The sequence below is a fragment of the Gnatocerus cornutus genome, chromosome 5 (assembly GCF_029298725.1).
Source record: "Gnatocerus cornutus isolate USDA-ARS CGAHR chromosome 5, icGnaCorn1.1, whole genome shotgun sequence".
NCBI classification, from domain to species: domain Eukaryota; kingdom Metazoa; phylum Arthropoda; class Insecta; order Coleoptera; family Tenebrionidae; genus Gnatocerus; species Gnatocerus cornutus.
Genome location: NC_142237.1, coordinates 9,003,185 through 9,029,824, shown reverse-complemented (window position 1 = coordinate 9,029,824; position 26,640 = coordinate 9,003,185). Strand labels below are relative to the sequence as shown.

General features: G+C 38.4%; 4 protein-coding genes across 17 annotated transcripts; 2 read left to right on the top strand and 2 right to left on the bottom strand.

Annotated features, from left to right (window-relative positions):
• The first annotated feature begins 13 nt into the window (after positions 1-13).
• On the top strand, positions 14-12,232 carry LUBEL (Linear Ubiquitin E3 ligase). 7 transcript variants are annotated; one of them, XM_088037523.1, is made up of 23 exons: positions 14-116; positions 783-869; positions 3,260-3,407; positions 3,552-3,697; positions 3,771-3,908; positions 4,103-4,217; positions 4,269-4,432; positions 4,478-4,702; positions 4,751-5,660; positions 5,835-6,004; positions 6,097-6,282; positions 6,336-6,503; positions 6,601-6,969; positions 7,019-7,226; positions 7,274-10,014; positions 10,100-10,297; positions 10,346-10,630; positions 10,679-10,768; positions 10,816-11,163; positions 11,215-11,375; positions 11,433-11,579; positions 11,642-11,810; positions 12,091-12,200. In XM_088037523.1, the coding sequence occupies exons 1-23, from the start codon at positions 111-113 to the stop codon at positions 12,118-12,120; spliced, it is 7,209 nt and encodes a 2,402-aa protein (XP_087893649.1). In that variant the 5' UTR covers positions 14-110; the 3' UTR covers positions 12,121-12,200. The 7 variants fall into 7 exon arrangements, 6 of the variants coding, with proteins under 6 accessions (XP_087893649.1, XP_087893648.1, XP_087893646.1 ...); XR_015770193.1 differs by lacking the exon at positions 11,433-11,579 and adding an exon at positions 11,923-12,024 and having other exon boundaries at positions 4,103-4,432; positions 12,091-12,232; XM_088037522.1 differs by lacking the exon at positions 11,433-11,579.
• On the bottom strand, positions 691-3,139 carry LOC148174177 (uncharacterized). The gene is made up of 2 exons (XM_088037541.1): positions 2,900-3,139; positions 691-2,840 (listed from the first exon to the last, which is right to left on the bottom strand). Exons 1-2 carry the CDS (start codon positions 3,032-3,034, stop codon positions 1,407-1,409), a joined length of 1,569 nt encoding a protein of 522 aa, XP_087893667.1. The 5' UTR covers positions 3,035-3,139; the 3' UTR covers positions 691-1,406.
• On the bottom strand, positions 12,219-13,105 carry LOC148174175 (uncharacterized). The gene is made up of 3 exons (XM_088037546.1): positions 12,993-13,105; positions 12,696-12,945; positions 12,219-12,647 (listed from the first exon to the last, which is right to left on the bottom strand). Exons 1-3 carry the CDS (start codon positions 13,103-13,105, stop codon positions 12,243-12,245), a joined length of 768 nt encoding a protein of 255 aa, XP_087893672.1. The 3' UTR covers positions 12,219-12,242.
• On the top strand, positions 13,086-26,472 carry Acsl (Acyl-CoA synthetase long-chain). 8 transcript variants are annotated; one of them, XM_088037527.1, is made up of 11 exons: positions 13,086-13,177; positions 17,979-18,016; positions 22,240-22,378; positions 22,624-22,734; positions 23,319-23,534; positions 23,588-24,017; positions 24,067-24,401; positions 24,454-24,766; positions 24,820-25,083; positions 25,275-25,550; positions 25,601-26,472. In XM_088037527.1, exons 2-11 carry the CDS (start codon positions 17,997-17,999, stop codon positions 25,753-25,755), a joined length of 2,259 nt encoding a protein of 752 aa, XP_087893653.1. In that variant the 5' UTR covers positions 13,086-13,177; positions 17,979-17,996; the 3' UTR covers positions 25,756-26,472. The 8 variants fall into 8 exon arrangements, with proteins under 8 accessions (XP_087893653.1, XP_087893657.1, XP_087893651.1 ...); XM_088037531.1 differs by lacking the exon at positions 13,086-13,177 and adding an exon at positions 13,497-13,641 and having other exon boundaries at positions 22,624-22,665; XM_088037525.1 differs by lacking the exon at positions 13,086-13,177 and adding an exon at positions 13,497-13,641.
• Positions 26,473-26,640: the final 168 nt, after the last annotated feature.

Here is a 26,640-nt window from a genome sequence, read left to right as displayed (position 1 = left end):
ATGGCTAGCCACGATGAGATCGCTGCCCGCAGTTCTCCGAACGCGTTCTCTTCGGCGATGTGCTCCGGGAACCTGGAAGATTTGCTTTGGTGAGGAGGAGCGCAACCACCATGAATGTGAGTACAACCCTTTACTAACCACCAAAGGCAGAGTTACGTGTTTCGGCACCACCGGTCCGTGTTAATGCGCAAGGAAATTGCTAAATATTTATGTTCTGTAACAATTCGTTCTATTTAATTAGGTTGCAACACCAGGAAGTCATTATTTTCGATAACCGGCTTCCATAAAACCTAAAAATACACAGGATTGATAATATCTAATTATATCGAGTCGACGACGAGTTTTACGCTCGTTACTGTCACATTCGGTACTCGGCGAGGGTCAAAATAAACAAATCGAAGAGCCTATAAACCTAAATCAAACAAATAATCGGTTAAAAAGATAACACTTGTGATTACCGGCAAATTAATGACTAAAATGCTTTCGTAACTTGCGAACTTGATCGTAAAACTTCTTTAGTTTGGGATTCTTATAATAGTATCTTTGTTGCTGCGCTGAGTTTTTGCACCAAATGGGTTTCCGGGTCGTCCCGAATGGAATTAACGCACATCGCGTTTGATACGTAAATAAAATTACGTCCACGCATTATTTTTAGATATCATCCTACGAGTTTCCCGCTAAAACAGTAAATTTTCTCAAAAAATATTTATTGTGATTAATATAAAATACAAATGATATGAAATAAATAAAACTAATGACATCTTATTAATTACAATTTTCAGAATAAAAACGATAACAAATGGAGGCCGATGGCCATTTCCAACCCATCCACACGCCTAAGACTCGCCAGAAACATGCCACAGTGGGTGGTAAGTATGCAAGAAAAATAAAACTGAAAACGAATGTAAAGCTTACAAAACATAGTTACTACAAGCTTATCATTAACAGTACAGTGTCCTTTTAACTAATCAATTTTTTGGTTTGCGTAATTACGTAATAATCAGTTCGAAAAGTAAGTCTCGACTAAATCTAAGTGTTTAAAACAGAATAATCGATACATATATATACATAAAACTAATAGTAATGTTTAAGGCTTACACTATAAACTGGAAATAAATATACGGAGGCCAACCAAATGTTTCTTCATAAATTGTGCATAAATATTCGAGGACGTGGCGTCCCAGTACAACAAAATCTATCTATTACACAAAATATTGCAATATCATTTTGATTCGTTTGGTGTTACAAGCTATGAGACTTCTTCAGGAACAGAGGAAATATCCTCAATAACTGACAATTGTATAATACAATTACGTTAAACAATACTTTCGGTATACAGTGTAAAGTAAAAAAAAGTTCATGGTGCCCGTTCTGATATCAAAATTTTGAATATAAAAGTTTAAGGCTCAATTGTCGCTACCGTTATCTGAAGCTGATTCGTCTTCTTCCTTTATTTCTTTTGGCTCCTCAATAAATTCCATTTCATCCTTATTGCTTGTTTTGTCGTCTTGATTGTCTGATTTTTGTTCGCCTTTTTCATCGTCCGACTCCAAGGTCCCTTTTTTCATTTTTACGTTCACAGGTTTTTCTTCATTTTTTATGTATCTGTTTCTCCCAAACACTTTGTATTTATAACCGATATCGTCCCGCAAATGCAGTTTCCTGTGCAATTGCATGTACGATTGTGTTGAGAATTCTCTGTTGCAAATATCACATTTGGCATTTTTCATGCCTTTTATAAAGTACTTCTTCTTACTTTTCTGGTTGTGTTTACGAACTTTGTGTCTGAGTAAGCCTGAGGGACTATTAAACTGTCTATGGCAAATGTCACAAATTAAATCAGTCGGTTCTGGTTTAGTAGTTTCTTGTTCAGTCGCGCCTCGTTCTATAGGCTCATTTTTAAAGTCATTTAAAGTCAACGAAGTGATTTCCAAAGGATCAGACTCCCCTTTATGGTATTTCATGCAGGCTTCATACTCAGCTCGAATGATAAACTGATTACGACAGTAATCACATTTGAACGGGAATTTCCCCATATGAAAACTTTTAATGTGATGTCTGAGATTAATTCTAGAGGAAAACTGCTTCTGACAGGTTTCACAGTTGAAATCTAACGCCGGAAATAGCTGTGAAGAAAGAAAATGTTCACCAGAATTACTAAAGTCCATTTTGTCATCCGACTGTTTGGGTAAAATAGGAACGTAGTTTCCGAAAGAACTCGCCTTCGCCGCCTCTAAGTGTTTACCATTGGGAGCGCCGTTTGACCGCGAGGCTATTTTCATCGCGGAGATGACATCCTCCCAATCATTCACTCCGTTTTCACCTTGACTCTCTTCATCTTCTGACATGCATTCATCACCTAGTCCAAAGTCAGTGGGGTCAATTTCTACACTAAGTTCTTCACTTTTGCTTTCAGTGAGGAGTTGATTGACGTTGACATTTTTTGACGACTCTGGAGTAGAAGAAACGTACTTTTGGAACGTGTTGTTGATGTTTAGAAACACATTCTGATTTGTGTCTTTACTGTTTTTGTTGTCTGGACTAAGAGGATTCAGTGGAGGTGTCGGTACGACGTTAAGGAACACGTTTTGGTAGCTGTTCTGGTTTTGAGGACTCACGACGATCTTGATATATTTTTGGTTAGGTAGCATCATATATGCGTTGGATGGACTCGCATCGTCCTTCGAGTCGGGTTCTGAATCGGATTTGTTCTTTGTTAAGAGGGCCACGTAACTTTTTAACATCGTCGCTGATTGGACACATTGCTTTTTGAAAGTATACGCAATATTCAAGCGCTTTATGCAAGGATGACATAGGAGTGGCTTGAAAACCTTCCATTCCTGAAAATAGATTCAATAAAGGTACATTTTCTATGAGGGACAACCAAAAATAAACATACCACTTCAGATACACATTGCTGAAGTTTACTCATTAAAGTTTCACTTGGCTCATTTTCTATGTGTTCTAAATCGATGAGATTCTTATCGTATTTGAGGCAAACACGGCAAAAGTTCGGTAAAGTGTACATCGTCATGTAAAACTAAACATAAATATCAATAAAAAGCTCAATAAAGTTCAAACGGTCTGTCAAAGCTTTGTCAACCACGGCGCCATGTTGCGAAAACAAACTAGGGAGTTCGGAAGCACCAATTGAGCGCCACTAAACACCCTAGATTTTGAATTTCTTTTTAATTTGAATCATTACCCGCCTATTTTTAGATGCGCTCCGAATTATTCATAGTTTTATTGTTTCCGGTAGTACAAAAGCGGGTCAGGGGCGCCGCCTCCGCCGATCCCTCTTGAAGAACACCCACGAGCACAATTTTCCAAAAACCAGGAACCCGATTACGAAGTCATTGAATTTGGGCAACAGTACTCGAATGCGCCCCCATTACCACTTAAAAATGGTAAGATATCGCACTTTAAGGTCATAATTCTTCAACATTTTAGGACTATTGAATTGTCTGTTAAAATTTGTCTAAAAGTCCCAAAATATTGAAGAGCTGGCTAAAAGTAACTAGTTTGTGATAAATTGCTATTTTATGCCCCAGATTCAAAAAAATCCGATGGCAGACATTGCCAGTTGTGTGGTTCTTCAAATCCTTCGGTGCGATGCGATCATTGTCTTCAGATCTTTTGCCTTTCGTGCGATGATATGTACCACCGACACCCAAAACGACAAAGTCATATTCGACGTGTAAGTAATTTTGGTTTACCTACAATGGTTTTATTGATTTCAAAATTAATATGCTTGCAAATTTGCGATTAAGGCTATGGAAGTGCGCCCGCCCCTGCCCCCAAAAGGAGAGAGCCATTCAGCCCCCGTGCCACCCCCTCGCCGCCACCGCCGCGCAGGTTCCATCGGCCCGTCCCCCTGCCCCAGTCCTACCCCTACGAGACACAACCAGGTAGGAATGCAATCTTGTTGCCCTAGCTAATTGTATCTTCTATCAGTAAATAAACTATTTTATTAAATCGAAGCCTTATATTGTGTAAATATCTAATGGCGCTCGCTTCAACCTTTTCCTTTCTAATTACCTCAGCTTAAAGAGCTTAAAGGACAACTCAGAAACGTGGAGCGATAATTCAGACGTGTTTTTAGGGGGTGCCCACCCTTCCAAGGAAGGACAGCTTCTCTTTCAGAGAAAAAATGAACAATTTGAAACGGATGGTGGGGACACGTCCTCTACCTCCACCTCCGACATCACCGCCTCATTGTGAGTACCATAATTTAAATCGGATTGTACGACCGTCGGATTATTTTGTAGCTTCGCGACAAGTATCGGCAAGTCCTCCGGCATTAGATCGGTACAATCGTGGATTTGAAGTACCAAGTCCAAGTCCTTCGTTGCAACAAAGGTACCGACAACACCAACTGGCTATGCGAGGAACGACTCCAAACTTGTCTAGCACTGGCTCTGACTTTGATAAGGTACTCATTATCTATACCCATGATAGTACTGACAGTTTGTTTTAGCCCCCGAGCCGAGACAGTGGGTACCCTGATTGGGACAGCGATCAATGGAACGCCCGTTTCCGATCCGGAAGCATTTCTGGGTCAGAAAGTGGTGCCCGTTTGCGAAAACTAAGCAATACGTCATGCCCACCTCCCAGGAGCCTTCCCCACAGTGCTTCAGTCTTTGATTTAAATAATGCAGTGCCTCATCATCACCACCATCATGGGTTCATGCCAATGCAACAAGTAATCCACCCGTTATTAGAAAATTCAAACTGTGATGGTAACTTTCAGGCACAATCCATGGCTCAATTGAACTGTCCTTCGTGCTATCAGGGACAATGGGTTGATTGCTCGATGTGCGATCAAAGAACTGGGAGCAACTTGAGCTTGAACATGGCTCCAGCTCCGTACCCCATAAACCCTATGTGGATGGGAACATGGCACGGCGCTCCCCCAAGCGCTATGTATCCATATCCTGTACCAATGGGACATGTGCACCACCACTCGCGACCTCCCTCACCCACCCACAGTACCAAGTCGCGAAAATCCTCCATGAGTAAAAAGAGCCGCCGAAAGTATCGAGAAGCTGAAGAAACAGATGACGAAGACGACATGGAAGAAAGAAGATCGATCTTCAGTCATAATGATCGAACCGAAAGAAAATCTCTAGGAGGCAGATATCCGGAGAGGCAACGAACCAGTCTCCGCGACACTTCTTCCGCTCCCAGAGAGGTAGCCAGAAGAAACACAATTGATAGAATGGAGAGAGTGTCGAATGTACGGAGTCGCCACAGTGTGCGTGAGTCCTCTAGTCAAACTGACGATGAACAGTCAGAAAGTCAGAAAGAAAACGAAATTCTTGATGTCCCAGAAGAAGAACAAGAGAGTGTTAAAGTCCTCGCTGAAATACCAAATTCAAGTTGGGAGTGCGAACATTGCACGTTTGTCAATGAAGCCGGCACGAAAGTTTGCCTAATTTGCTGCAAGACTGTAACAATCAACGCAAAGTTTGTCCAGAGCGAAGAAATCGCATCGCCGAAGAATCTACCCAAAGCCAAGCAAACTCAGGAGAGTAAAGTGCAAACGAGTCGATCCAGCGACGACTTTAGTAAAGATTACAGCGAAACAGAGTCTCTGTTGAATAAACTCGGCAAACTAAAAACAAGTGAACCCCCAAAAGAATTACCCGAAACGAAGAAAGGTAGGAGTAGAAAAATTTCCTTTTGGCCGGGCACAAAATTCTCGACTTTGACAAATAAACAAAACTAGACCAAATACCCCTTGTGTTGTTTTTAGCCCTTAGTTTCTGCGTGCATTAATCTACTAAAATTTCCTGTGATTGCGTGATTTAGTAACACTTTTCCTGTTGTTACAGGAAAAGCCGACGCGTCTCCTAGTGCAAGTGAAATGGATGACAAAGCTCCGATTGTTGAAAGTGCTAGTGCGGTTAAAACGATGAGTGTCGGTACTACTGACGATTGTGCTAAAAGTGACAAAAAAGTGACGACTGGGACATCTCCACCTCCTCAGAACATGTCGACTCAAGTACCTAGAATGAGCAACAGTTCGTTGGTTTGGTAGTACCGGACTCACGAACTGCACGAATGTATAACATGGTAATACGGAACCATTTTCAGACTTACGAAGACGTCGCCCAAATTACCGAAGTACCAAAATCTCCCAGAGGTCGCCCCACCAGTCGGAACAATCGCCGAAGAGATCTGCGACGTTCAAATTCTCTCCACGCGGGTTCGCAAAGACGTGGCTCCGAATGGTCGTTACACAGATCTTCTAGTCGCCAGTCTTTCACTACAGATTCACAGGTTTCAATCCAGCACCAAATTAGACTTGCTCTTACATTCGTGATTTTATTTAGAGCTTGCCAGGTAGTAGGGAGCAGAGTCCTTCGCCGTACGAATACGGCGATGACAACATAGAACGTTTTCTGCCAAGAGACAGAAGACCCACAACAAACCGATCTTATTACAGCATCATGGATCTGCGAAAACCGGAACTCTACAGAAACGAGCCAACATTTTACAGGGTGCTTTTGCAATATAAGGCTTTGATTTTTGACGTAGTTTTGTTAGAATTATCCCCCTTTTAGTACCGGGGCGCTGATACTAATTTTTCTTTCACAGAACGAATATCCAAGTCACCGAGCTAGAGCGGAATCGCTGGACTTCACAGAAAACGGCTTCCACAGCTTCAAATCGCAAGGAATGGAACTGGTGAAACTCTTACGCGAAGCCGAGCAATTTAAATACACGGCCGATGAAGTCCAAGCAGCTCTGACTCACTGTAAAGACATGAACCCTATTGATTGGTTACGTCAAAATTGGGACGCTACCATCGCTAGTGTTCAAACTCTTGCAACCCAAATGGGTCGCGAAGGACCCATGAATATTGTAGGGACAGTTTCGGAAGAGGAGGCCAGAGCTGCTTTGAGACTCCACAAAGGGAATTTGTGGCCAGCCGTGACGGAGTGCGTCGAACAGAGGCAAAGAAAGGTAAACACAACAATCTTGAAACTTTAAATTTTCTTATTGTGAAAATTAGTATGCAGAATTGGCATCGCGAGGAGAGTTTAGCCGTGAAGATATTTTAACAGTACTCACAGCTCATCATGGTGACTTGGAAGCTGCGTTTAACGAGTTGAGTAAAACTCAGTTAAAACCTTTTTTAATGAGGATTTGGGGGCCTCCGGTGGGAACGGAAAACGAAGCAGGTAATCAGGGGGCGACGCTGGAGAAAATAAGGGGTGAAGGTAAGTGGAGTTTATTTCGTGATATTTTTCTTATTTCGAACTTATAGATGTTGAAGTTGAGAGGAATGATAAGGAAATGGCAAAAGCGGTAAGTCCCATTGATACTAGTAAAACGCCCCACAGTAAAAGTGTCGAAAGTATCGAAGAGGAGTTAAAAAAAACTCAAAATTTTAACACCCTTGAAACCATCGAGTCGGAAGTTTTAAAAAACCTACAAGACATAAACAACCTTAGTGATAGTTTAGACGTTAGTGAAGTAACAGAGAAACCCCCCAAAACTAAAGTATACGTAGAAAAAAGTAGTACCGTCATTCAAGTGCTTGATCATAACTACGAAGTTCCTGAGGCTGAAAGAGACGAAACGAAAGAAGAATCGGATTTTAGTGACACTGAAAGCAGCGATGAAGGAAACAAAGCTGAAGATTTTGTCGATGCTGTCAGTGATATTCCAAATCATTCGATTGAATTGCCGCGATTGAAGCGCAAGAGTGTGAGTACTTTGAATATAACTTTATCTAGTACAAGTGAACCAGTTGAAAAATCTGAGTCCGACGAGGCTATTTCGGTGGTTAAAAGTAGTACGGAAATTAAAATGATACAACCTTCCACTTCAAAAAGCTCGGAAAGTGCCGAGGTTATCATGGAAAGTACCGCTGCTATAAAATTGCAAAGTACTTCTTCAAAAAACGCTAATGTGGAGGCTTCTCAGATGGCAGCGCTTGAAAACGTAAAGCAAAAAGAAGGAGAAAGCAATCTGGAGGCCTCCACCAAGGAGTTGCAACAAGTTGAACAAATTGAGGTGCATGATAATACATTCTTCTTGGCAGTCTCTCAACCAGAGGCCAGTACTTCTCAGACAGATAAAAGTGGCGATCCAACCAATCTGCCAACAGACGTGAAACCCATTTTGCAAAGATCTAAAAGTCCATTTGATGAATCTAAAGGAAATTCTGCACCGGAAGATGACAGGGCCGAGACAGAACAGCACTTGGCTGCCGATGTCGGAAATTCTTGTCATTCAACCGAGCCGGTTGCTGAAATAACAGAAAGTGAAACTGTAGCTCAACTTACAGAAGAACGGTTTCAGATCTCTGACAGTTCTTTAAATGAAGTCAGTGCACCAGACTCTCAAAAAAGTCAAGAAGTGCAGTTGAATGGAGCTAAAAATCAAAAAATCGAAAACGAAACTTCTGAAGAATTGGTGCAAGCACCTGAGGAGAAGGTCACATCTACTTCTAACTTGGAATCCTCAACTAATTCTGATATTCAGAACGCAGAAGTTGCAGAAGGAAAAAGTGCTTCTAGTGATATTTCGACAGCTTCAAAGCAAAAAGAAAGTTCGCCTCCCGTTAAAAATGATGAAAATGTTGTTGACAAGTCGCCACAGTCTAGAATAAATAAAAATTCCGATGTAGTAAATACATCGCCGGTTGAGGCTACCAATGAAAAAGAAAATTTTTTAAAAGACGATAAAAAAGTAATCTCACCAGAACCTTCTAAATGTACCAACAAAAAAACTCAACAAATTGAACCCAAGCCTCAAACCCAAGAAGAATCGAAAATTGGCACGAATCTGGAAGAAAAACTGGATGTCCTGGAGACTAAACCTCCCCTGACCAAGAAGCAGAAAAAGTCAATGAAACGATCAAAGCGCCGAGCCCAAAGAAAAGCAGCTCGTCGGAGCTCTTCCAGCACCGCCACAGAATCCAGTAGTGAAAAACCGTCCACAGAAACAGACGGCGAAACGAACCAACCAGAACCGGTAAAAGAAACCGCTGAAATAAAAAGTGCAAGCCCTATTAATGATCCTGAAGCAACGACCTCCACTAGTCAGCTCGAAAACATTGAAAACCATCCAAAAATTTCGACGACAATACAAATAGCGCAAAATAAACAATCCCTGCTTCCGGTTCCGCCAAAAAGACCGTCCAGAATACCAATTTCACGTCAAAGATCAATTTCGAAAAGTGAACCCAAATCGCCAGATGTTCCAAATGTTAGTAAAATACCCGTCAAAACTGGTAGCCAAATTCCGGTTGTTAAAAATAAACAAAACGAGATTAAACACGATGAGGGGGCGGAGAGTGGCGCCAACAAAGGTGCGGTCAATGAATCCGATCTTACTAAAAAAGATAATGAGAAAATCGGCGCTTCGAAGGAAAATGCGACACCTGTTGTTGCGAAAGAAAAATCTCCACGTCCGGTAATGCAGACCCGGAAATCGGAAGAAATTGCACAGGAGATGAAACAGAGCGTTCAGACCGTTAAGGAAATGAATCGGCAGTTGAGTAGTAGTCCAAAGAAAAGTTTAAGCTCGTTTAGAAATAGTTCAGTTGATTCGACGACAAGTTCCAAACAACTTTCTTACACTAAATCTTTGGATAACGACAGCGACTCCTCTGTTTCTGACAGCAACGTTGAAGAGCTTCTGGATCCGAGCACCGACGAAGACAGTTATGAGGATTTTGAGGAGTATGATCAGGTTGGGGAATCGGACACTGAGGACTACAATGAGTTTGATAAAAAGAACGCGGAGGTGGTTAACGCTCTGAATATAAATTTGTCGAAAATTAGCGCTAAAGTTGAAAAGTTGACGACGAACTTGAAGGACCAAAGACCGAATGAGTATTTTGATGAAGTGTGTGATTCGGAAGAGTACACTTCCGAGGACGATGAAGAAGAAGAGGACGAAGAAGAAGGAAGCAGCGAAGATGTGGATAGGATGGAAGATAATAAAATTGATCTTAGCATCGAAGTTAAACAACCTAGTGAATTAGAAATTATGGAGGTAAGACCCTTCAGGAGCCCTTCACCATTATTTTAAATAAGTTTTTTTTAATTTCTTTGTTGCTTAAATAGTGAAATTTTTATAGCGACAAGCGCGGCGGTTTTTGGCAGAGGGTCAGGTAGACAATTACCAACAAGCAGAGTTAGCCGTCAGTTTAATGGCGCTAAAATTCTCAACAGAACAAGCCCTTGAAGCTGTAAAAGATTGTCCAACTCTTGACGCAGCCATATCTTATTTGCAGCAAGATTGTGAGTTGTGTGCAGGAAAATATCCAATGAATCAGGTGATACTCTTCTGTCCTTCTGACTTCAAATTAATAGATCGTCCGTAGATCGTGTCAATGCTCAAATGTACCCACAGATGTTGTCAGGAGTGCGCTAAGAACTACTTCACTGTTCAAGTCACTGATAGGTCAATTATGGATTGCACGTGCCCTTTTTGCAAGCAACCAGAACTGACAAACACCGAATCTTCGGAAGATGATGTTTCTGATTATTTCGCGAATTTGGATATTTTGCTCAAAGGTATTTTAGATGCAACTGTGCACGAGCTCTTCCAAAGAAAACTACGAGATCGTACTTTAATGCAAGATCCCAACTTCAAATGGTGCGTAAAAGTGAGTATCTACCCCTGTCGAGATGAGTATTAGAAAGTTTTTTCGCAGTGTTCGTCTGGTTTCATTGCAAATCCGCGCCAAAGACGTCTGGTATGCCCCGACTGCAAAGCAATGACTTGTGCGAATTGCGGCAGAACTGTGAGTATTTTGTATGTTTTCTCGGCAAAACTAAGTTGGGTTTTTAGTGGGAAAAACAACATGAAGGGATAAGTTGCGAAAAATTCGCTGAATGGAAAGATGCAAACGATCCGGAGAATCAAGCCAGTGCTGTGGCAAAGCATTTAGCAGAAAATGGTATTGACTGCCCGAAATGTAAATTCAGATATTCCTTAGCACGCGGAGGCTGCATGCATTTCACTTGTACCCAATGTAAACATGAGTTCTGTTACGGCTGTGGAAAGCCTTTCATGATGGGGGCCAAATGCGGAGTGAGCATGTATTGCGCCAAATTGGGCTTGCATGCGCATCATCCTAGGAACTGCCTTTTTTACCTCAGAGACAAAGAACCAACAGAATTGCAGAGATTATTGAAGGTGACTTGTTTTTAGTGGATTTATTTCTTCGAATTTCACTGGTAATTGCAGGAACATAAAGTTTTCTTTGATACTGAGGCCCCAACGGACAAAGAGGAAAACGCTTCCGCCGTAGCTAAATGCCTAATTCCGCTCCAGCGTGAAACCCCCAACGGTCTTGTGGACACAGTCTGCAACAACGAAGTGACCCCAGGCCAGGCAGGCCTCTGCAGGTAATTATATCTCATTCAAGCATATTCTATTATTCAAATGGAATTCACCTGGTGCAGGATGCATTATTTAGAGTATTTGTGTAACATGATTCGAAAGCATCATGTCGAAACTATCGAACTCTTATCAACCGACGACCTCGAAACGGTCGTTAGACGCGCGGCCAAACGCCTGCCGCCAAATGCGTACGGAACTCCGAGAGATATGTACAAATTTCGTCTTTATCAGGTACTTCCCCATAATGACATTCTGTTGTTTGTGTGCGTAGGCTACATTACATCGAGTATTTAGTTGGGCTCATTGGCAGACACAAACTGGACCCAATCACAATCCTGGATTTGGTGGAGGTGAGTCAAGAGTTGAGGCGACGTGGCAAAGAGTTGCCAGAAAGATCTGCCTCATGCAACGACCAGGAATATAGAAACATTTGCGTGAAGGTAGGTGAAGAGGCTTCGCGGCACGTGGCCACTCACGTGACAAGTGCGCTAGTGCCTAACCAGGGCTTCTGGCTGAGCTAGTCTGTCAATGTGCCCAACGAGTGTGTCGTAGTCTCCTCTACTAATCAACCAGACCTTGTAGAGATGCACCGTCAAAGGAGGGGCTAGTCGAGAATTTCTCACGCAAGGATGCTAAATTAGCCCTCATTTGATGGTATGTCCGTTTGCTTACAACTATAATTTTTATTGTTATCAAAAGATTTATACTTGGAATTTACAGATCGTCAAGGAACAAATTCCATTGGATTGAATATGGTGCTAACCAGTCCCAGACTTTCCTAACAAGAAAAATTTCCATCTCTAATACAGTGTGATTGTTTTGAATGTTATTTTATAAATAAAACATCTTTAGTAGGTTTTTATTCATTTATTTTATTTACCCAGAGATTGTAAAAACTTAGACAAACCATTTTTTCCGTTTGATTTTAACTTGACATTCTCTTTTAACATCTTATTTAACATCCTATTATTTTTCTTTTGCTTTATTTTCTGTTTTAACCTATTTGCTTTATTCTGCTTCACTTTTGGTGGTGTTTCTTCATGTTTCGCGTTATTCTTCTGACAACTGTTTTCTTTCTTTTTTAATTTCTTCTTTTTTCCTTGACTTTGAGCTGATGCAACAGCTGCCATTTGAAGTCCACAGAACTTGTCTTTTTTCTTCTTTGGCTTTTTCTTCTCATTTTTTGCACTAATATGAATAACTTCTGCAGGTTTTGGAGTCTCCGGTTTTAAACATTGAAAATTAACATCTTTTTTACAAAAACTACAAGTAACAACCTGAAAAAACACATAAAGCATTGTTGACTACTTTAAATAATTATGTACCAGTTGGTTCCCTGGCTTGAGATCATTCTTTTTTAAATACTTCCTCTGATACCTAGACAACCTTTTGTTGGAATTGACCTTTTTCAACACTTTTTGAGCAAACTTCGACTTTTTGGTTTCCGGTTTCACGACATACGAAGCGTTTGGTCTTCGCAATTTAAGGCAACACCGGGGACACAATACGTTAACTTTGTTTTTACTTTTTTGAACTCGAATTTTTGTTTGTAATTCCGAAATTCGAAACTTTGACCTACGATTAGCTATTAATAAAATCACAGCGAGATGAAACTTACGTACGCGTAGTAGGATTTCAGAATCTCGAGAGTGTTGGGGACTCTCTCGGCAATGTCATGGAGGTACTGAATTGTGTTTTTATGTAAAAGTGTGGTGGTTTCTTCGGATAAAACCATTTTAATCTACACAGTTACACTTAAACTTAACCTCACTTTGATGTGTCATTTGATGACGGAGTTGTTGATAAGGTAGGAAATTTTATTGGGTGACAATACGCCCTCTAGCGCGGGAATTTAAATTCTCACTTGAATAAAACCGTTATTAACGGGATTTTTGCGTTTCTTTTTGTGTCTTTGAGTTTTTTTTTCGAAGGAGATTGTCTTTTGGGATTCATTGAGACACTTTTGTCTCATTTATTATAAGTGCGTATGCGTTGGGGTGTTTTATCGTGGTAAATATTGATCTTTTGGTCGTCCACATGGTGACGTAAAGAATCACGCCACTATCCCTCCCATTCGAAGAGTCTCCTGATTGGTCGTTGCCAACCTGTCCAAAAATACAGTGTGTATCATTTTTATCAATGCGAATCGCGCTTCAGTTGTGTAAGTTTCATAGATAACCGGTGTTATTAGTGTCAGTGTTGATAATTGAAATACAAACCCAAAACAGAGATAATCGAACTAATTTGGTGATAATCTTCCGGCTATCTTCGGTGAGTTCACTTAACCTAAATGCCACTCGTTTTTTTTATTTTGACGACCACTTAGCGGTTGTTGGCTGTTGCGAGTCTTATAAAAGTCCAAAAGACAAAAGCGAACAAAGTGTGCTTTTTGGTTTTTAGGTTAGGTCAATAGTCAAATTTGTCATTCTTTTGACGTATGGTTGTCATTAATGACAACCGCAGATTTCTGACGTGTCCATCGATTAAACACGTGCATGAAGTCTACCCATTATGGTATTATTTACGCTCCGCGAGGTAAACGAACTTGTCTTGACCTAGCCCATAATGCTAAGACACGCGGAGAAGATTTCCATAGACATCCCCTATGCCGGCTCAATTGGATTTAAAATAGGAAATTCTTAATTTACCGCTTTATTTCCATAGTGCAAAGTCCAAGGGTCGCTCCTGAATTATAACACAAATTACCCAGTTGTCACTCGAAATTAATATTTAGTGAAGAGATGAGCGTTATTTTCCAAGGCCTGGGTCAAAGGAAACCGCACGGAGAAACTAATTCGTGACCTCCTTTAGGTAGAGCGGCGATTTATTAAGGTTAAAGGGGTAAACACCCTAGCCGACGATTTCCCTTTAATTTAATTTTTTCCGAGTTTCGTGCAGCGGAAAGACACTCCCGAAAACGCTCCAAACGTTCGCTGAAAGTCAAGGTTAACAAGAACCGGTTGTGAATTGTTTTTACTTCCTTAGAATTTGTGTATTTCTCTATGAAAATTTCTCCATTTACAATTTATCCAATCGTATGACTCAGTGCACGGTCGGTCATTACTAAATAAAATTATCCACAATGTATGCAAAGTATTATAAATGCACTGCCACGTGTTACCAATATCGTCTGATCCAATTTTATCGAGAAAATCGAAATGGGTCATCAGTTCATCAGGTACTTGAGTTGTTTTCGTTCATTGAATAAGTTGCTATTTCATATTTTAGTAGAAAGAGAACGTTGCTAGACCCCTACGCTATCTTCCAGGATTCAATTTTATTTTAAAGTGTTTTGGTTTATAACTGAGAGGTTTATCAAGATCGGAGGATTTACATGTTTTTCATTTCATATCTACTTGGGACTTTGAATCTAATGAAATTCGAGACACCAGGTATTATCTGGGTTTGAAGTCCAAGAAAATACACCTACCCGGTACATGTTCGTCTTTTTCAATGAAACTTATTGCGTTGGATATAGTACAATACAGTAGAAAAAAAAATTCCGATTTAGTGAGGCGTACATATCAGTACAAATTCAACACAGTTGTAAGTTGAAGGTACATTACGTACGCTCAGTGTTGCCAAATTAACATTTACAAAAATATGACTTATTATCTATATTATTTTTAAATTATTTTCTGAAATTTAGGATACGCCATTTTTAGGCCCCTCTAGTAGCCAAAGGAACATTTTTTTAAAGAAACTTGAGAGTTGTTTTTATTTAGAACACGGTCACAGTTAGTGTTTGAGGAAGTGCTCAGTTTTCGCATTTGGAAAAAAAATCTAGTTTTACATGTTGATGGTTATTAGAATTATTTTCTCGATTATGTAACAATATCTTTGCATGTTATATTGCTTAGTGCTGAAGAGACTCTGTGGGAGTTAAAAATATTTAAATTCCATGCCTGCGTGCCCATTTTTTGTGCTTTTGTTCGATTATAAGGTTTTTAATTGAGTTTGTTAAAAATAAATATTTGGTTTGAATTTTCCTTTTTACAACTTTTAATCCCAGTTTTTTGGTTGTTTATTGTTTATTAATTATTAACAAACTCATGTTAAAATTGAATCTCTCACGATGTTTCATATTGTTGAGATCGTTCGATGAATTTTTCGTCTGTTGTTGTTACCGATAATGGTCAACATTTATGTAAGTTTTTACAGCTTAATAAGATACGACTCCACTTATACAATTTTCCTTTAACTGCTAGCTTCAAAACTAATTTCCTCTTTTGATAAAACGTGTAAATAATAAGTTTTACAAGCAATCAACGTGTTTAGTTAACTTCCAAATTGTTGTTCAGTCGAAATCGATTAAGCCAAAGAGTGGCTTATTTATCTTGGATTCCTATTTCTGGATACTGAAAGAACAAGTTTTTTATCTTCTTTGGCTCACTCACCTTCAAGAGTTTCAAATGGCATCGGGATATCCAATTTTTAGTTTTCTAGGTATTTTTTAACGTAAAGCCTGCGAACCAGAAAGTAGCGTTTTCGCTCTAAATACATAAATAGCTAGGTCTGTGGCCTTCTTCTGAGAGAAATTTTTAATAAATCCCAGGAGACAGAACTTGTTTCAGGAGAAAGTTTCGACGTATCATTTGATTGTTGCGTTTTAATTAGTTGTGTTGGCACATCCGAGCTTTATTTTTGTTTATTTGAGAAACGTAAAAATTACGATATTTTAAGAACAGTTATTTTTAAGCGTCCTTTTAAAAAAAGGTTTTTATATCAGTAAAACTCATTCAAGTCCACTAATGGTTTCATCATTACTACCCGGAAAAGTTAGTTACAGTTTTAAATTTTTTATTTCAGAGCTAACGAGCAAAAATACACAGAACTGGTTACACGCAGGTTGATTAGGTTTCTAATCAAGCGCAAAATTAAATTCCATTTGTTGTGGATAATAGCACAGATGAACTATTGTACCATATGTTAACCCAGTGGACCCATTTTACAAATTGCTGCCATTGAAACAATTATATCATTCATTCTCATTCATTAACCAAGATGTCAAGCGGAACTTCGTCCAAATCCCACCGATACCAATTATGTACCCATAAATTACTGATAACATTGCAGACGTGTGAGTAAACGCTATCATGATTGATCCCCCATAAAAACCGCGCTATATTTTATTTTTTAATAGTCATGAATATCCAAATTTCACTCGGAGAAAGTGGAGTTAACTAAATCTGACAGTGATGTAATTATGATTATTGATAATGATAACCCCAAGTCTGAAATTGTTAAAATTTTTGAGATAAGAGATCTGGTTTTCAGCTATTTTTCTGCAAACGTAAATTGCACATTTCCAGACTCGCCTGCAATTTTATTGACAAATTGTTCTTATCAAACTTGCAAATTACAGTGTGTCAAGTCGAAGTTCGAGGACACTCTTAATATGCAATTTGGATTACATACTAGGACGCGTGATCCCAAGGTATATCCGGACACCCATAATAATTAAAAAATTAATAACTTTTCCTGTTTTTTTTTTGCTTTTTCATCATATCCATCTGTGATATTATCAGAGTTTTGCCCCAATAAATTGATTCTCGGCACTACTTTTTGGGGGTCAAAGTTTTGGAACTCCGACCGCGAAATCCCTGGAAGTGAATCATACATGTTGTAGCAACAATTTTTAACCTTTGCCTCTTCCCTCTTCGCGTCTTATTAGTATTTAGTGTCGATCCAAGTCCGTAAGTTTTCAAGTGTCAGGGTTCATGCTCCTCGCATTCTTATCTGTTTATCATTTGATAACGCCGGGTTTAATTGTACGTGTGGCTTACCTGTAGCAATCAGTGCATTTTTCGTTCGGTGCTAGTGAAGTCTTCGCTTCAATATGGAAATAAAGTGAGTTTTTTGTAGTGTCACGTGGCTGAAAATTTCATTTCGTAATCTAACATTAATTAGAATTCCCTTTCTTCGGCCTTCCTTCTTTTTTTTTCTTATTTGTTGTGTTTTTCCATTCTCTAAGTCGGTGTCAGTGCGTGATGATCTCTCAGTATTCGTGCTAATTTTCTAAGATCTGCAACTTTTTAGCTCTCGAACGTATCTCAGTAAATTACACTCATTTAGGACAACGCAAGGTCGTCTAATCGTAGAAATTACGGCAGTTCAAAGTCCCAATATTGTTAATTAAGGTAAACTATCATTACGTAAGAACGATGTCTCCTAAAAATCAACAAAACACTCCGAAACCTTGAAACCACCTCAAACACAATTCAAAACGCACATTTTATTTATGTCGCTGTACAGTGTAGGGCACAATTGATGCTGCGGACCAATTCACTCGCTTCAAAATAGTAAATACAGACGAGGTCGCGTGTATATTTTCGGTTTCGGTAAGTAAAATTAGGCGAGATTGCGACCTGCCCGAATTTGCAACAATAATCAAACATAAATGTTACGTCAGGGCGGCTTCCGTTGATCGATGGGTGCAAATATTTGGACTGGATTGTAACTGCCTGTTTACGCAAGGTGTAAAGGCAGCCAAGTCTGAGCAAAGTCCGCGTGTTGATAATTCTATTGATAGTTTTATTTGATTCCTTTTTTTCATTGCATTTTATTTTACTTTTGTTCATGTCTTGATTTCTTTGTTGTGTTTACAGTGTTGTGTGCTCAACGAGATGTTTGTAGACGACAAGGCGTGAGTATTTTGCATTGGACAGAACATATTGCACGGCATGTGTTTTCACTGATTTTACAAAGCATGTCACTATGTCTTTGCCTTTTGTCTCTGCTTGAGCCACAATGACAACTTTTATTGGGTTGGAATTTGAAGTGGGTTGGTAGCCTTGTTGGCGACCTTTTTGTATATCAATTAATGTATAAACCTACAAACACTTTGGGGTAACCGGCAACGACAGAGCTGCCAACAAATTTCAAATTCCAAAGACTACGCCAACGTTATCGTATTCGGAGTTTTTGCGTGGTACTGTACGTTTGTAATGCAATCACGTCTTTAAAATATTCTATGCACTTTTGTGTTTTTTTTTAATCTTATCTGAATGTTTTTTGACTTTTCAAATGCTTTTAATTTTTTACTGTAGATTTTACTCCTCATTTATTTTGAATACCGCATTTCAAGGTCATAATTTGTGAAAATTGTGGAGCTCTACGGCAAATTTGAGAAGATTTATCCATTGAATTGAACATAAACGAGTACTGGAACACCCAAAGACCTGTTCGTGATTGTTTTCAATACATAAATCCTCTTAAATTTGTCGTAAAGCTCCACAACTGTCACAAATTATGACCTTGAAATGCGGTATTCAAAATAAATGAGGAGTATAAACAAGTCTTTATTTAAAATAATTTGACTCATTATCATATCTTGCCCCGTCAAACGGGGTCGGACATAAAAAATATAATCTTCCAATAAGCAGCCCAATAATCGTGAAAATTATCTACAAATTGATAATGCGTGTAGTTGTAGTTCGTCTTATCTTAAACTCTATTGAAGCTACGTATATCGGACTAAAAGGTTTTATGCTCGATTTTGTGGAAACGAACTAATTGGTAGCCTAATTAAAAAAGAATAGTTGGTCTTCGGAGTTTTGCTAAAAAAGGAAGACAACTTGTAAGTTATAGGGTATATTAATAAATCAATATGAAATAATAATAGAAATTGGTTGACAATTTGCCGTATTACATATATTGATGCATATCTGAAGATATTAAAACTAACTGTAACTATTACGGTAATAAAAGGTAATTCAGTTGAAAGAGAACCAATATTCATAAGTCGTAAGCCCGCATGAGTTCGAAACGCAACCCAAAATACATTCTCGAAGACTGCTGATTTATCATCACCCCCGAAAAAAACGTGCACGAAGCCCTTGAAAATTGTCAATTTTTTCTTGGGTTTTCAACTCAATTAGGCTCAATTACCCTGCATGTTTTCGCCAATTCTCTTATTAGATTTGTTTTCAATTTCAGTTCTGGCACATCTCTCTCATTCTCTAGAAAAAACGGTGGTTTTCAGACAGAATTTTTCCTGGTTCTTACATTTGAATGGTTGATAAATCTCTGATAACTCACAGATAACCCTAATTTTGTTCCCGGGCATTTCCCTATCGCTGATAAAATTATACTTCTTACATTTGAATCGGATTGATCGATAGACAGCAAAATATTTGATTTTTAATTGCGGTATTTAAATGATTGAGTTGTCATATGTTTTACACTTAAAGGTAAATAATAACAGTATCAAAGGTGAAATGAACGTGGGGTCAGTTATTAAACCATAAATTTACGCCAATGCGTATTTGTCGAGTCAAAGTGTAACATTATTTTATTTACATAAACGATTGGAGTATTTACATTCCTATTGCAGTCACGTAATTACCTCCAACATTCCCAGTTTGTTAAGTTTTTACCTGTTGTTTAATGGGTTACTTGTTAACTTTAGAGTAAAGTGCAATAATTTATATTTAAAAGCTACTTACGGAATTTTAACAATGAGTACGTATTTCGTTATTATTACGACTATTTTTATTTGTTAGTGTTTCTCAAATTTAATAAATCAAGTCATAAAACGATAACAGAACAATGATGGAGTTTTAAACATTGTTATAGTCAGTAAATACGTTTAAATTTTCGCGCCAACCGCCGTTATTGGTGGATTGATTTTGATGTTTAATTTTGCTTCGAAATTTGAATATTCAACATGAAACAATCTCTCCAGTCTCCACATTTTATAAATGACAGGTTTGAGTTTATTCGTGATATACCTAGGATAATTTTATAACCCATTTTTTAGACTTATTTTTATCTTATTTATATTTGTATTTTATTAGGGTTATCTCTAAAAATTTTATATTCTTAAAAATATCATTAATTCTGTTAATGACTCGATTTTATTGCCCGGCACAATTTTTTTAAATCCTCCCAACAAAAGCTTTATGAATGACGATTTATCCATTCTTTCGCTGCCACTCTCATTAGTCAGTTTGCACGTACTCAATGCATTGCAAAATAGATTATTTGATAAATATGTTGAAATAGATGACAATATCAAATCATTGCAGGGGTATTCTAGAGATAAAATTCGGAATTAAGTGCGTGATCTTAGGAAATTTTCTTTTTTCGTGGGTTCAATGTAACTTCAGTGGATGTCACGGTGCTATTACGTTTATCATTTCATTTAATCTGAAAAATGGATTTTAAAAGTATTCACCTGCCGACAGATAACATCGGATCTAAGAATGTACGTTTTTGAAACAATGACTACTTCATTGTGATGAAATTTTAGAATTCTAGTGACTTAGTCCTTTTGTTATCGGACAAATTTGCCATGACTAAGACCTTTGATTTCTCTAAACACTTCTTTTTCATCGATATTTCAAGTGAGTCATCTCGGATCTCGCGAACTGTCGACCTGAAAATAACGCCTCCAAATTCATTGTGACGTTCTAATCATTCCAAAATTAATTAGTTTTTAAACATAAATTTGAATAAAAGACAATACGGTTTTTTAAATGATGAATACATAATAGCACCTGTTGTGTCCGTAACCGTAAAGGATTACAAATTGAAAGAAATTTGGAAACTTAACCTGGTGACCCAACTATCGTTAATGCAATTACATAAATTTCACTTAAATTATTATTATTTTGAGTCCTTGAAAGCGATCTAATATTAACATTACGACTACGTGATAATCTTTCCCGATATGCATCCGTGTAGTAACCCGAATTCATCGACTGTGACCTTTCTTCAGTCCGGTTGATAAAAAAGGGACTCCGACCAGATATCCTGATCGTCATGTCTCCTTCACATGCCGCTTGAAAGACCTTTGCTTTTAAGACCAGAAAATTTTTCAGAAGGTACCAACAGGTCAAAGTTCTTTATAATCTCCAATTTTTTTATGACAAAAGAGGGAGGGTCGAGATAAAGACAAGAACTTTTGTAATCGAACACAATGTGTTAGGTCAATATCAATGTTATCACAAGTTCGATTTATCGGTCGACAATTTTTCGTTTTTGTTCATTCCGTCAAGAAGTGTCGACCGGTAAAGGTGGTCGAAGATTAGTGTCTGCAGGTTTGGTTTTTAGGTTTTGTTTTGTTGCTCGAGGCTTTGGAGAAGATAAAAACGAGATGTATTTAGGGTTAGTACAATTTTTCCGCTTATTTATCAGGGCCGTATGCTATGTCATAAAAAATCGATTTATCCGCGGTTGTCACACATGAAACGTCATCCATCTACATGTAACCTCATGGTCTTAATATGGTCTAAATTCATCAGTTGCTCGAAGAAAATGCGATAACAGCACGCACATTCAAAGTCATTACATTTCGAAAAAAAAAATGTATTGGAAAATTTTCGAAAATGTCAAGTGAGTGTTCTGAAAAACATGCGGTCAATCTCTTATTTTCGTATTTCGCGAAACATAAATCAACTAGGACGGATGCGCAAAACTTCTTTAGATAGTCTTATCGTCTTTTTATGAAAACGTCTCGAGCACTTTTTCAAGGAAACCAAGTTTTATTAACGGACAGTGTTATCATTGTTGTAATTATTGAGAATCGATTGTCACAGTTTTGGTATAATTTTTAGATTCCAATAACGGGGTCATAGACCATTAAAATTCCGGATTTGTAATGTATGTAATTGCCATTGTAATATGACCAAAATCCCACAGTGAATTGTTATTATTTTAAATCAATGTAAACCCACCAAAATTACAATAGCTTCCTTGATACAATCTACCCACAGCTCGTGATTATTACCAATTATGTCCCCTTCTTATCAATGTATTATTTTCCGAAATAACATAAAAACGTAACAACTTCATCAGAGCTCCCTTGTGCACGCTCTGCATGTGTTGCCTTTTTTGAACCTGTGTACATTTTTGAATTTTTTTCAGGGACATGGATGGGGTTGGGATCACGTTGGCCATCGGGGCTCTCAAAGCCCTGGCCTTCGTGTACGACGTCCTCACGTTCCCTGTTTACGTCATGCTCCAAAGGCCCTGGCGAGCTCGTTCTCTATCTCGGAGAGTTAAGGTCAGTTCACACCGATCGGTTCTCATAAGAAAAGCAGCATTTCTATTTGTCATGTGCATGACGCTTAGGAACGTTACCATCAGTTTCTCGTTTATGTTTATAGCATCACTCATTTTAGTAACGAAGCTTGTTTTATTATTTGTCTTTTTATTTAATGATGTTTGTTGAGATTTTCGTCGATACGACGAAATGTGTGTGAGCGTGTTCGGGTTGGACACCTTTTCCATAATGATGATTGTTTATAGGGCGTTATTATTGCCACTGAGACTGATCAGCCAAAGACAGATGTAAGCATTGATATGAAAGGAAACGATAATACTAACAACTCAACCGAACGACCATCTAAAATATACAAGGTATATTGAGAATGGCGACATATTAGGCTGTGGACTTTGCGGTGGCGATTTTTTATTTTTAAATGTATAGGACGGAATTGAAAAGATGGTTCAAGGGTGGGTGGGTTTGAATCCCCTTAATCTCACGAAGAATTAAAGCGGATACTGGTGCGTCGAAACGAAACATTGAAATCGTAATCAAACTTTTATATTATGATTTCATTGTTGGAGAATTCTAGTTTTGATGCAGCGGTACACTATCAACTCCTAATTAATTTCTTAACAAACTAATTAGTGCACCTGTTTAACAGTCCCTTTCAGAACTTGTATAATCAAGCCGTTCCAATGCATGTGTTTACTCTTGATATAAACAATAATATTTTTGCATGACAAACGCTATTGCAACTTTAACTTGTATTTCTATAGAGTTTTTGTTATAATATGCCTGCGGTGAGTATTTAATAACAACTAATTCACAATCACGGCAATTAACTGGTTATGCTATAAGAGGATTTTTTTTAATTGTCAATGGAGCAGAACGCTGCACGTTCTGTTATTTTTCCACCTCGTGGCCCGCTTTAATACGTTCTTTTGTCGAAATCTAGGCTAAACCGATCTCCAAAGATACAAAGAGCATCACCTACAGATCCACCACTGAACCAGGACCGGTCCATGTTTCCCTCGTACAAGAAAAGATAGACACCATGGCGAAGATGTTTGAGTTTGTTAGTAGGAAGTTTCCGAATAAAAGATTTTTGGGTACTCGGGAGATCCTAGCCGAAGAAGACGAGAAGCAGCCGAACGGACGCGTTTTCAAGAAAGTAAGTCAATAACGTTACTTCTTATCATCTTACGTGTCATGTGTTGAAATTAGTACAACTTGGGAGGCTACAAATGGAAGACCTTCTCCGAAGTGAACGCTCTGGCACAGAACTTTGGTAGGGGAATCCGCGAGCTCGGCAACAATCCTGGGGAAAATGTGGCCATCTTCGCCGAAACTAGAGCTGAGTGGATGATCGCCGCTCATGGCATCTTCAAACAAAGCATTCCATTGGTCACGATCTACGCCACTTTAGGAGACGAAGCTATAGCTCACGGTTTGAACGAAACTGAAGTTACTACTGTGATTACGAGTTACGAGCTTATGCCCAAATTTAAGAAGATTTTGGAGATGGTACCTACTGTCAAGACTTTGATTTATATGGAGGATCAGTTGAAGACTTTGGAAGAAACTGGGTACAAGAGCGGGATTGAGATTATTAAATTTAGCGACGTTCTGAAGAGAGGGTCAACTTCAAAAATAGGTTTGTTTGATTGTTAGTTTTGTGGACATTTCTCATGAGTTTTCTTCAGTTGATGTACCACCGAAGGCTGATGACGTGGCGATTATCATGTACACAAGCGGCTCTACTGGTATTCCTAAAGGTGTGATGCTCCTCCATAAGAATCTGATTGCTACTTTGAAAGCGTTCTGTGATTCGACTGATATCTACGAAACTGATGTTATGATTGGCTTCCTGCCTTTAGCACACGTTTACGAGTTGTTAGTCGAAAGTGTATGCGCCTTAACTGGCGTTGCTATTGGATATTCTAGTGCTTTAACAATGATAGATACTGCTAGTAAGATTAAGAAGGGAACGAAAGGTGACGCAACTGTTTTACATCCGACTTGCATGACCAGTGTTCCGGTAAGTTCCTTAAATCCAACGAGTAACTCGTGTTATTTGCTATCTTTTTCAGCTCATTCTCGACAGGATTTCGAAGAGTGTTCAAGAAAAAGTCAGCAAGAGCAGCGCGATCAAAAAGGTTTTGTTCAAATTTGCGTACGATTACAAAGTTAGTTGGATTAGGCGAGGATACTCCACACCACTTCTTGACAGAATAATATTCGGCCCCATTCGTGCTATTCTTGGTGGTCACATGAGATTAATCCTGTCCGGTGGTGCTCCTCTATCACCAGAAACACACGAACAAATGAACGCATGTCTATGCGCCACAGTTATTCAAGGCTACGGTTTAACTGAGTCGACATCATGCGCCACAGTGCAAGATTGTAATTATTTGACCTCAAAGTTAAAATAGCTTCTAATTTTCTTCATTTTTCAGTCTACGATAGAGTGTACGGCCGTGTGGGCGCTCCCACTACAGTATGTGATATTAAGTTAGTAAATTGGGAAGAGGGTCATTATCGGGTAACAGATAAACCGTATCCACGAGGGGAAATTATATTGGGTGGCGATAATATCAGCGCCGGTTATTACAAAATGCCTGAAAAGACAGACGAAGACTTTATGGAAGGTGATGGAACGAGGTGGTTCAGGACTGGAGATATCGCAGAAATTCACACCGATGGCGTTGTCAGAATTATTGGTAATTTTACTTTTTCATTATTCATTAATTATTGTGTAGCGTAATTGCTGATTAAAGTGTAGCAGTCCGATTTTTTGAAAGGTTATCTGCATAATTGTGAAAATTACATTATTATTGTTATGATTTTTATCTGCATAATTATGGTAATATCCTCATGCACAATTTAATTCGTTTTTTAATGGAATCTGCAGATCGTAAGAAGGACCTCGTGAAGCTGCAGGCCGGCGAATACGTGAGCTTAGGCAAAGTCGAAGCTCAACTGAAAACGTGTCCTTTGATCGACAACATCTGCGTCTACGGCGAGTCATCGAAAGAGTTCTGCGTAGCTCTGGTAGTTCCAAACCAACAGCAACTGAAGGATCTTGCCATTAGGAAAGGAATAGGAGAGTTATCCTTTGAAGACCTCTGTCAATCACCTGATGTAGAAAGAGTTGTGATGGCTGAATTGAACGAACACGGCAAAAAGAGTAAGTTTGATTGTGGTGCATATTTTTGGTGGTATTAACAAGTTTCTTAGGCAATTTGGCAAAATTCGAACTCCCCGCGGCTGTCAAGTTGGTGACGGAAGTGTGGTCTCCAGACATGGGTCTAGTCACGGCCGCTTTCAAACTGAAGAGGAAAGATATTCAAGAACGCTATAAGCATGAAATTAACAGGATGTACGCTTCCTGAAATTAGGCCTGTTTTTAAAGTGTGTGTGATATTTCATAAGCGAATTGTTCATAAGGACTTGTATAAAAAAAAGTTTGCCTTGTATAAAGAAAAAGAAAGAGCAGCTTGTATATTTTTTAACTGAGATCGTGATGCACTTTACAGTTCTTTCCAAAGAGCCGGTCTCTGTTTCTTTAGAAACTTAATTTTGTACATTTTTTTTACAAAATGTTCTAATTTTGTAGCAATAAGATTGGCTTTTTTAAGTAAAATTCGTTTTGTTACGTTCGTTGTTTTTTCGTTGTTGGTTGTTTTATTCAAGTTGCGTAAGACTGTATGTTCATAATAGCAAATATTACTTGTCAATTGTTACCGTTGGTCCAACCGTTGTTATCGGTATGCAATACAGAAGACAAGTACTTAAATGTTTAGGTTACTTCCATAAGTTCAATTTTGTAGATTTACTCTCATCGATTTAGTGTATTGAGAGGAAAATATTGCTAAAGATGGTGCTGTTATACTATTCTTTTTCTAGTTTTTATTTAGAGTAAGTCGGGTTGGACGTAAACATACATCACAATTCTCTTATCATTAGAGTTAGATAGAAAAGGTTCAAGATAAAAATGCTTTTTTATAATGTATTATTTATAATTATTGTAATTTATTAATAAACAATCGTGAAAATGATTTATGGCAGTGTACAACTATGCAACTGCATAATAAATTTATAGAATTTTATTGCTTTCATCATTTTTATTACCTCTTAAGAATAATCAAAACTGTCTCTCATTCTAAAAGAAAACGCAAGAATTTTACTTGTTCTTTATGATTCTCAAGATTGTAGCCTTTATTTTCTCGTAACTTGTTAGATTGAAATTCAGCCCAGTTAATAAACAAAATAGTGAA